Source organism: Corapipo altera, unplaced genomic scaffold (genome assembly GCF_003945725.1).
Source record: "Corapipo altera isolate COAL_440 unplaced genomic scaffold, ASM394572v1 0, whole genome shotgun sequence".
NCBI lineage: Eukaryota > Metazoa > Chordata > Aves > Passeriformes > Pipridae > Corapipo > Corapipo altera.
This window is the reverse complement of record NW_020884872.1, coordinates 45,676,968-45,688,329: the sequence shown is the minus strand read 5'-3', so window position 1 is coordinate 45,688,329 and position 11,362 is coordinate 45,676,968. Positions and strand designations below refer to the sequence as shown.

At 35.3% G+C, this 11,362-nt stretch overlaps 1 protein-coding gene across 1 annotated transcript; it reads right to left on the bottom strand.

Moving 5' to 3' along the window:
- Positions 1-3,461: 3,461 nt before the first annotated feature.
- SLITRK6 (SLIT and NTRK like family member 6) lies at positions 3,462-10,189 on the bottom strand. Its single transcript, XM_027646479.1, has 2 exons — positions 9,650-10,189; positions 3,462-6,385 (listed from the first exon to the last, which is right to left on the bottom strand). The coding sequence occupies exon 2, from the start codon at positions 6,368-6,370 to the stop codon at positions 3,848-3,850; it is 2,523 nt and encodes an 840-aa protein (XP_027502280.1). The 5' UTR covers positions 6,371-6,385; positions 9,650-10,189; the 3' UTR covers positions 3,462-3,847.
- Between the last annotated feature and the right edge of the window lie 1,173 nt (positions 10,190-11,362).

Below are 11,362 nucleotides of genomic sequence, written 5' to 3'. Positions count from 1 at the left end.
TAAAACTCTGTGTGAAAATTACCTGTAGTGGGAAGAAAAAGAAAGAGAAATGCATTTGTCTTTCATGAATTTGATAAGAACAGTTTAAAATAAGGAAGTGCAATAAATTGTTTTAATACGTTTATTTAGGAAACAGGTCTGTAGTGTTACTTAATATATTTTCTTCACTGAAATGTGAGGCAAAAAATGGTAGTGTTGGTTACCTCGAGGTGCCCTAGCAACAATAACATAGCTGCCACTTACAGCAGTGTGCTTGACGAAGCACTGTTCTCACACTCAATTAAACTATCATGTTGACAGGAGAGAAATGGATCCACTTTGTTGCAGACTGTCAAACATGCTTTGCCTTCCAACCTCCATTATTCTATCTAAGTAAAATGTATCAAAACACTTAACTGTGCCTGTCACTGGGAAAAAATAAAATAAAATATGAGAATGGTTTTGAAAAGGGAAGTTCTGAATACCCTTCCCAACTTTCTGCAAACATTAGTAATATTACAGACACATTTCCAATTGTTATAACGAAAAAGTTCCAAGGAATTTTCAGAAAGAGATATTGCATCCCTCTTTCTTATATGATGCCTTTCTTATATCATAATTTTATTTTTGTCAGCAGATACTGATTTTCTTCTGCTGAAGTATAATCACATAAGGTCAAATTTTTGTCCTTTTTTGTTATTGGAATATAAAGTTTCCTCATAGCCAGAAAAAGCACTGTATGAATGTAAGGCTATAGGCAGACTCCTCTCTCCTCATTATACAAACTCATTACATGGCAGTCTTGTTGGGATTGATGGTAGGAAAGTGGACAGAGAGCCACATTCTAGTGATTCCTGGATACTGCCAAACTACTTGTGGAGTTACAGACTACCACAGAGCACATTTGCCCTTATGTGATAAAAGACATGAAATTCCCTGCTGAAGGAAAGCTAAACGGTAAAGGTCTCTTTAATCCTGCCGAGCAATGCTCTGATACAGCTGTGTAACTGACTTGCTTTGACATTAATTTAGCTCACTCTTCTTTCTGATGCTTTGAGACGGCAACAAAGAAGAATGTTTTGCCACACAGTTGTCCTCAACATTCTGCCAAGTAACAGTTAGCAGCTAAGCAAAGTGACATCTGTGCATGTGGCAATTGTCTTTAGTCTGAAGCTATTTCTCTTAAATCTAAGCCTGAGGGCTTGAATCATCGTTTCCCTGCATCTTGCCAATTGCAGGGTGTTATTTTTGCACCCATTTTTTGTTTGGAAATAACTACTGAAATGAAAGACATTGAAAAAATAAACTCTGTTATCAAGTAGCATTTATATTTTTATTCTGATTTTTTTCCTCTACACTAATTTGAGCTCTCTGACAATTTGAAAAAGTACAGTTTAATGGGTCTGATTCAGAATTCAAGGTTTTCTAGCATTACTACCACTGAATAAATTCAATTTTTCATTCTATCCTAATTATTCAAAAGAATACATTTACTTGGAATTTTTTTCCTCTGTGAAAGTAATTTACTTAAATAGAGACATCTAGTGTCATTTTGATGCTCTAAACCATCCCACCTGGGCTCCAGCTGCTCCTCCAGATCCAGATACAGGTTTCCATAGGTTCTATGGCAGATCTGTGAAGCCCATTCACGTCTTGAAAATTCAAGTACATCTAAAATAATACTAGATAACTAAGTTAATGCAAAGTTATTGTAGCTGTATTTTCCCTTGTCTTACCCATACCCACACAAGTAATACTTAGTATTGTCTCTACTTATCCAGAATAAAGATAACAATGAAACAAATATGTCGTCACCACATTTACTCTTCCTAATCCTGCAAAATAGATAGGCTTTCTGAATAACTTATTCTCATATATAGAAAGAGGAAATAATACTTATTCTCTAATAACTGAAATTTTGATTTTTGTAAACCAACAAGTTTGACCTCCATAACAAACAGAGGATACCTCAAAAATAATAAGAAAGTTGATTTGTTAACAGAGACAACATGTGGCCAGATCTTCAAGTTGCAGAAATTAGTATAGCACCATAAAAGTTGTCATCTCTTGCAAATTTGAAAAAACTGAGAATCTGACTTCCGTTTGTAGTGTAAGAAATTTGTCTGTTAGAAACTTATGTACAAAGAATATGAAGAACTCACATTGGTATATACAAATAGGTAAGACATGAACAGTAATATGAAGTAAAGAATATATTTTTTTACTCTGAGTAGACTTCAATGCTAAATTTAGCATACATATGTAGACATGTAGTAATAAAGCTGATCTTTCACTTTACAATTGAGAATTAGAAAAAAGAATCATGCATAGTCAGCTTACAAAAGATTTGCTTAGAGGAAGATAAATGCAGGTCAGAAATTTTCTTTTGGCACCATGTCAGTCATGCACAGAGATTGAATGGCCTTACTGCACTCAGGATAAGATGCTTCTGTCCACATAACAAGAGTGAGAAGCATTGTGTTTAATTTCCAAATAATTTTAAACTTGTGCATGTAGAAGTTGCTACCTTCTTTAAAAAGTGACTTTTAAGAAAAAGACATTTTAAAAAATCTTTATTTCCTTTTCATTAATAGGGAAAAGTTCCTTGATTAGCTTGAAAAGCCTCCATGAATAAACTTTTTTTTTTCTTGTGAGTTGGAGGAAAAAAAATACAAAATTATGCAGAATAAATAGTAAATATAAATCTAGCAAGAATTCATTGCAAAAATAAACCTGCAGTGTTCTATGTTTTTTTAACCTATTTTCCCAACAACACTTTATTTTCTTCTAATTTCAGAAAATATATTTTTGTACAAATAACTAAATATTATTATTCTTCCTCGTGTGTGTATTGTTGCAGTTATTCTGTATGAGTGTTGCTTTTGGGTAGGGTGGGAAAGGATCTGTATTTGCACTTGGAAGTTCCTAGACACAGCAAACTCATTTTCTCCAAGAATATTTAAACCAGTACAGAAGTTATTTATATACAAGTGTGTATATATATAAAAAATCAAACTTATTAAACACAGTAACATATTTACAGCTGATTCTCAGTAGCCTTTCAAATTGCCCAGGATTATGAGTTGAAACACCAGTGATGCACAATATTTTATAGCAGCAGCTCAAGAAAAGTTTGTCCAAACTTAGGTAAAGCTATCAGACAGAGAAAGTAGCAAAAGGTTTGCTTTTTCGTCATTGAAGATGTTGGGTAAACATAATTACATATTTTTCCTTCCACATATGATACAGAATGCACATGACGAAGTTCTGTGTAAAATACTTAAATATTTGCAGGCTCTGGGTGCACACACAAAAATATTTTATCTTTTTTTCTTTTTAATTAACATTTAGTATGAAAACATTTCAACTCCTTTCATATTTATTATAAGGGTATTTTAGGTGTAGTTGTAGATGGTGGTCATGTATGCAGTGCATTTACTAACCTAACAAATACACTCTAGCCATATAAATACAAACACAAGTATTGGGTTTTTTGGATTTTCTTTAAGGAATCTAATTAAATGCGGGGTAAAAAAAGAAAGAGTGAGGGTAATGAATATTTTTCCATAGATTGGGTACAGAATGGAATGCCATACACACCTTTTTAAAGTTATAAGGAATATTGCTATAAGCAATCTTCCTCCCACAGTTCAATCACACAAAATTCATGTTTAATTTGGGGTGACACATATTTCCAGCACACAATCCCATGGCTTCCCACAGTGATCCCTGAGTTTTTCTTTGCTAGGATTACTGCTGTGCTTAAGTTCTGACTGTTGACCTGTTATTATAAGGCACTTTTATTTACAATGGTTCCAACTTAAAATAGAATTAAAGAAATTCGACCCCAACCCAAAATATTATCACTTCATGTTTGTTGCTCCAGGACTTCCAGGTAGTCAGGCTCAGCATGTAAGTTAGCCTTGAGTTCAAAATACTCATTTTTAGTTTGTTCTAGAAAAACCTTTCTTGGCCTGGAGTACATGAACGTCTCCATTAGCTTCAGCTCTTCATGTGCTCCAGGATAATGAACTTCCATGTCAGGTTGGAGCTGGACAATATTTTTCCTTAGGTACTCTGTGATCCCTAGTTGCTGGAGTTCTCTCTCTTTTTCAAGAATGTTTCTATACAAGCAGCTAGCATCCTGAAAAGACAGAAATTCAGCAGATTGATCTGTAGCCTTATATTTGACATTTGGACCTGTAAGCGGTGAACTGTTCTCTCTTTCCAGGAGACTTCGGCGAAGATATTTGGAATCGTTAGCTTCCTTCTCACTTCTCTCCTCCTGTTGTTGCTCAGTATGATTGGGGCTGAAGGATGGGCTGCGGTAGACCTGAACCATGGGGGTAACCATACGTTGCTCGTAGAGAGTTGCAGCTGGGCGCTCCGTTGTGTGGTGTGTTGTCTTATGCCCGTACATGCTGTACTGCAGGTGAACCGGGCTGCTGTCCCTCATTTGCTCATCCACCTGTTTCTTTTTGCACCTTCGTCGCCGATGCAGAACGAGAACAACTATTCCTGCTGCGCAAAATACAATAGTTATAAACACAATGAGCAGTCCTAATATTAGAACAGAAAGTGGGACAGCATCTGTAAGGGACCGCAGGATGGTGTCTGCAGTGTTGGCAGTAGGAGAAGAAGTTGTCACAACTACAAAACTGGCATGAGTTGGTAGGGCAGGGTTGTTTATTAAACCTGGACACAAAACTTCACTGTTTAGGGATTTTAATTCCTTTTTTGCTAGATGCCCTGGAGATTTACAAAAAATATCACCCATCATGGTATTCTTACTCAGTTTTTGTATCCATTTTTGCAGCCCAACTGAATCACAGGTACAGTCCCAAGGGTTATCTTCAAGTTCAATTTGTACCAGCATATCCAGCTCATCCAAGACATTGCTCACAGGTAAATGAGCAAATTGGTTTGTTTTCAGATTTAATCTAGTGAGGGGAATACCTGAAAAGATATGGGGTGGCAAAGCCTGCAGAAGGTTGTTATTTAAGTAGAGGACTTTCAGTTTTGGCATTGCATTAAACGTCCCTGGTAAAACTTCTTTGATGGCATTATATTCAAGGTACAAGTACTCAAGGTGCTGAAGACCAAGAAAAAGATTCTGGCTTAACTTTGTAAGATGATTACCATTGAGATATAATTTCTGTAGTCTAGTCAGATTCATAAAGGAACCTTCCTCAAGGATTTCAATGCGATTATTCCCCAGGTGAAGCATTTCCAGGCTGGTATAGTCCACCAGATCTGATTTCAGTAATGTCTGAATAATGTTTCCAGCTAGAATAAGCTTTTTAGGATTTGGAGGAGGGGGTCCTAAATCAGATAGACTTTCAATATTTCGCTCCTGGCAGTGCATTAGAACTCCTGAGAGCATATGGCTGGTGCAGTGACAGGGAACGGGACAAGAGATTCCTGGAAACGTAGTAGGCTTTGAAGTGTGAAGCACTAAACTTGGTTCTTTAGTAGGAGCTTTCAGAAGAGGAATCACCTTAGTTGATAGGTGACTATCACTGATAGAGGTGGTTACAACCAGGGGCAGTGACCCTGAAGGATCTTCAAGTTCATTGACAGGATGAGTGGGACAAAGTGATTCTTTTTTCAACCGGCTTAAGATGCTACCTTTAATAACTGAAGGACTATTGCATACAACATCACCTATTATTGACTGAGGAGGCATGTTTTCTAGCCATATCTTCAGCTGCAACAAATCACAGTTACAGACCCATTTATTGTCTTCCAGCTGAAGGTCTAGTATTCTACCAATGTGTTCCAAAAAGCCAACATAGGGCAGTGTCTGTAACTGGTTTCCACGCAGATCTAAATGGGTCAATGGCACAAAACGAAATATGTTTGGAGGAAGAGATTCAATGGCATTATCATTCAAAATAAGCACTTTAAGCCTGTTGAGCTTGCTAAAGGCACTTGCTTCAATCACTGTGATGAAATTGTTGTCTGCTTGAAGAAACTCCAAATTTTCCAATCCATTAAACGTATCTTCTTTAAGTGTTTCTAAAGAATTGTGATTGATATGAAGTTGTTTAAGAAGGCTGAGACCATTGAAAGCCCCAGGCTCAATATCTGCAATATTGTTAAAACCAAGATGTAGAGAGATAGCATTAACAAGGCCAGCAAAATCATTCATGTGTAACATACTCAGGCCATTGTTTAACAGATTAAGATGGAAAGGCCGTGATGGTGGGACATTTATTTCTGATACCGTCTTGATGCCTCTTTCGTCACAGTTTATAATAATGGTATCATCCTTTTCTTCACAGGAACACAGACTCTGACAAGATCCTCTGGCTGAAGAAAAAGAGGGCTGTGACTGGAAAGGATCAGATGCAACCACAACTGAATATAGAATAAAAATCCAAAGCTTCATCTTGTCCAGCAGATTCTAATAAAAAACATAAAAAGAAAAAAAAAAGGAAAAGGAAAAGTAATAGAGTCATGATTTCACAGAATTTGGGTTGTGGGGTTTTTTTCCTGGGGCAAGAGAGAGAAAAAGTATTCCTAATGCTTGTCATTGAGCTACCCCATCTTTTAAACAATATTATGTTGTGCAAAGCAATTGAATTATTTTCTAATATAAGAATATATATTTAGTTTAATGTACTAAATCAATAAACACTCATAAGAGGAGATAATCAAGAGTGTGCTGCCTTTATTTATATGCTATACAGACTTTCAGTGGACAGCAGTAATAAGTTACTGTTCCAAGCAACTTACATAGAAACTAATATAATATTTTGGATCATTACTTTGTGTTACCAAAGCACTGCAAATTCTAAGAGTACCTTGCTAAGCTTAACTTAATGGTATCCAGTTGCTGACGAGAAGAAATAAGATTTGGTTTGGTTTAATAATGTGTTGTGAACACAAGCCCATTCAGTCAGGATACAGGGAATTTCCTTTGGTTCTGCATTATGTATGGAAATCAAAGTGTATTTCCTCTGCAATCCTTGTACCCACAAACTGAAAAGGAAGTAGACAAAATAATTATTTTTCTTTACTTAAATTTTAATGCATATATTGTTGTTTGTAATTATTTAGTGAAAGAGGGACCACAACACAGTCGTGTAATATTTGCATATAATATACATATAAAAAAATTTATATACACAATTAAAGAAAAAAGAAGAAAGAACTGACAATGCAGTACATGTCAGAAGAAACAAGTAAGCAAGGACAAATTTGTTTTGAGATTAATATTAGACTCCTTCTGATTATTATAATCATCAGTTATCACAAAACTTCTGAAATGTATATGGCACTGACTGTGCTTTAAAATTAAAAATTATCACCAGTGTCATCCATATGATATGTAATATGATTATCACCTTTCAAGCTGATCTTGAACTTTGCAACACCTGGTAAATGCATCATTACAATACAACTGTGGAGTCACAAATGAAATTTAGATGTTTAAAACAATCATTTATAATTGGTTTGAACTAACTTGTGCTTCACTCCATTGAAAGATTCTCTGTTTCTTTCTGTCAAGGCTGTCAATTAGCAAGAACAATAGTATCTCTTGATATATGAGGTAGAGTGAAATCAATGTTTATAATCTTTAATTAAATATTTACACATATCCTAACGATTAAAAAAAAATTAAAATCTTAAAATGGAATGGATGATTTATAAATCAGTAACTTTTATGGGCTGTGATATTTATTTGAGGATTCTCAAGGAATCTGTCTAAGCAGGATTCTTAAGTAAACCATCTAATAAAGGTAAGTTGGTCTTTCCAACTAAGCTATTGAAACACTGAGTACAGAATTCACTACACAACCAGTTGTGTTAATTTCTGAAAGTTCAGAACCTTTAATGAGGATCAATTCAGTTAATTGCATGAATATTCTTTTAGTGTGGTCACATGATTTGGCATCTCATCAATCCATATTTTAATTATCATATACCTTGGTTACTGGAGACAACACTTCTCAAGGTTTCCCTTAGAACAGATTGCAAAGATTTACACATGCAGGCATTTAAATGCTGTGGCATGAGTACTACATACACACATACAAAAAAACCCCAACAGCTAATATGTGCACAATGAATTATGTTTTTCTCCATTAGTAGCTCCTGATAAGTGGGAGTAGAAGCATGAGTTTAGAGGTTTCAAGTGCAATTCACAGTGTGAGAAAAAGTGTCCCTAAAAATAAGCTTTTATCTTTGTTTCAATAGAACAAATGGGTTTACTGTCTCATATAACACTCCCTGAACTCCAGTTGCCTATGTTTAATATATATGCCTTTAAGTCTGTTTTCCTAAGAAGTATTGGATAAGACACAACATGTCAAGATATTATTTTGAAGTATGCAGAATAATTCCAGGAACATATTATGCTAGAGATTTATTTTTGCTTTACATGTATCACTACCCTTCCCAGTGACCCAAGGTAAAAAATATATAAGCTCTTGACACAGATGCCAGCTTCAAAACAACTGCATGACTAATTCAACTTTATTTCTGTACACTTTTCTCATCAGAAATTCCAGCGTCAACCTGCATCAAATTCAAACTGCACTTATAAAGTCCCTGAGCAAAATTAAATCAAAAGAAAAAAAATAATAATCTGAAAGGCATGTTGCATTGTGGTGCATTTTGAGAAATTAGGTTATAAAAATGAAAACCCTTCTCTCAGAGATGAAAGTAACAACATTTGTAACCAATTGGAAAACATTCGCATTTTAATCATCGTCATACTTTTGTGAGCAGCCAGAACTCTCACACACACGTATATACACACAGTAAAAATTATTAGGAAGGCTGTATTCTTTTTATCCTCTTTCCCAGCTTTTTTCTTTTTCTAAACACTCAGAAATATGTAATGAAGTTCTCAGTGGGCTACTATTGTAAAATAAAAACTCCTTTCAAATAATAGATGATTAGTATTCAACTGAAAGAATTCAGAATACAATAAAATTTATATTAAAATTCTTGACAAAGCTGACCTTTTTTTATTCCGTGTGGTGAAGTTTTTCAGAAAATTCTACATGGTAACATAAGCTTTTTTTTTTTTTTTAACATCTGCTTTCATCTAAGTCACTGCTGACTGCATACTGTAACTAAGGTCTGTAGGAATTCTAAAAGAGTAAAAAATGTCATGATCTTTTCTATGAGGTAAAGTTGAATACTTTCAGAAGTAGTCACCTTACAGCAAAGACATCACATGCTTGATAAGTAATAATTTATATGTTTTTACAACATTGAAATAGCTTGTTTCATTTGTTGGGTTTTATTTGTTAGTTTTAATTCAGCTATTTAAAAAATGTATACTGAAGATTTTCAAAGCCTCAAGCTAAGAATTGGTAATTTCTGAAAGTCTTCAGGATTGTTTATTAAATTCTGGAGGAAATCACAGTCAGATGATGCATTTAAGACCACTCTTGCACTTCAGGAAATAAAAACAAACACCCATTTTTCTCCCCTCAAGGGATTCAAAAACAGCGTTCCCTTAATACACACATTCTACACATTCTACATTAGCAGTTTGAATAAATGTGCCAGGCAAACTGTTTAAAATACAGTACAAATTACCATGCTTTAATATAAAAGTTATACAAAGTCATGAAGAAAAATAAATTCAACTTGTACTGGGAAATTAAATTCTCATGTGCTAAGCTAATTAGCTAACTGGAATCTTTCTTACCTGTACAGCAGTAACACTCCCTGAAACACTCAGCAATGCACAGTTGGAGCAGTTGCTTCAATGCAATGTAAATTTTCCTGATGAAAAATGCACACTTTCTTCCAAGTTTCACTTTGCTGCAAGCTCTAGTAATACTACAGCTCCATAAAGTTAAAATCCTTGTTCAGAAGACAAAGTACAAAGCATTCAACTGAAAAAATCTTCCAGGCAGCCGTGCACATCAGACCATCCTGCAAGCAGTTTTCCTTTTTCCTCAATTAAAATTCACAGCATACTTCACAGCTAGGCTGACTTTTCTGCATATAGTTAACTGTTTGCAAGCATTTGGATGCAGTAAATAAACAAGATGCTCAGCAGAGCTTGACTTGATCACTTGGTTTGTCAGATTTTTAGATGCAAGCTGCTCCTGTGTTCTCTCTGTTCTTTCTAGTCTTTCCTGTTAGCTCAGTTTGTTATTAGTCAGATTGCCAGGGGCTGGGAGGTAGGCGTAAATAAAGAGACTTCTTGGCTTTTGACTCAGCCTTTAAGCCCTTCCCCACTAGAGAGCTTTAATCTGCCAATGTCATTTAATACAAGATACAGCTCCACCTTGAGACAGATCAGCTCCTCCTCCTCCTGCAATTTCTCTCACCTCCTTTTTCCCTTATCTAAGTGAAACTCGGAAAGTAAAATTCAACTAAATATCTTCTAGATTCCTTAAAGACTGTAAATGACTGATTTTGCAAACCAATAAACATCCACTACAGCTTTTGCAGTTTGTTCTCTTGGGTAGATCTTGTATTTAATTTGTATCTGCAAATGCTTGCTTTAGAAACCTGAAAGCATTCCAGCACAAATACAATCCACAAAACACACCACAAGGGAAACCTTGTCCTCTGGAAAATACGTCTATCACATTGAAGTGCAGAATTATTCAAGTATATAAATGAGACAACTCTCAATCCAGTTCACTCAATGTGACTGGGATAGGGGTGAGTATCTACAGTTGTACATACTTTATTTCTGAAAACAAAGAAAAACAAATTGTGGAATATTAATGCTTATACTTACACAGCAACTGCCATCAGTCCTTTTTAAAACTGTCCATCTTGTTCTGTAGGAAGAAGACTGGGTTGATTGTAATAGTCTGTTTTACAGATGTTGGCACAGTGTGTTGGTATCTGTCCATGTGAGATTGTATTGCATTTGCATGAAACATTGCTTTGATAAAAAGCCGTCTGGTTTGGGAGAGGACATTTTTAAAGACATGTATCATGCTGGAGGTATTATTTTCTTTGTGCTCATAAACAAGTAATTAGCAGATATAGTAGGGCGACATGAAAATGTTTATTCTATGCAAGGAAAATTTTATTTATCCCTCTTGCTCTCCAAGGGATGGTTTTATAAGCTGCAAATGCTACTTGCTTGTTCATCCCACTGTCACGGAGCCACAAAACCTTTGGGTGAGCAACAATAGGTCTGGTGCTCTGGTGTAGTTACCCTCTAGAACATAGTATTTCTGTTTTGTTCTTGTTCTGTCTTAGATTACTTGACAGGTTGTTTACTGCAGTCTCCAACCAGTCAGATTCCCATTACTGCTTTTGTACAGATAGCTCTCTAGATGGCCTCATTGGCTTTTGAAGGGGTACTGTAATGTTCTGTTCCATTTGATGAAGGCTATCAAGATCTTGTCCTATATTTATATCCACACACATAGACGTAAATGTTTATATA

Coding starts and splice junctions, on each gene's coding strand:
- SLITRK6 (XM_027646479.1), bottom strand. CDS start 6,370: ATGAAGCTTTGGATTTTTATTCTATATTCAGTTGTGGTTGCATCTGAT.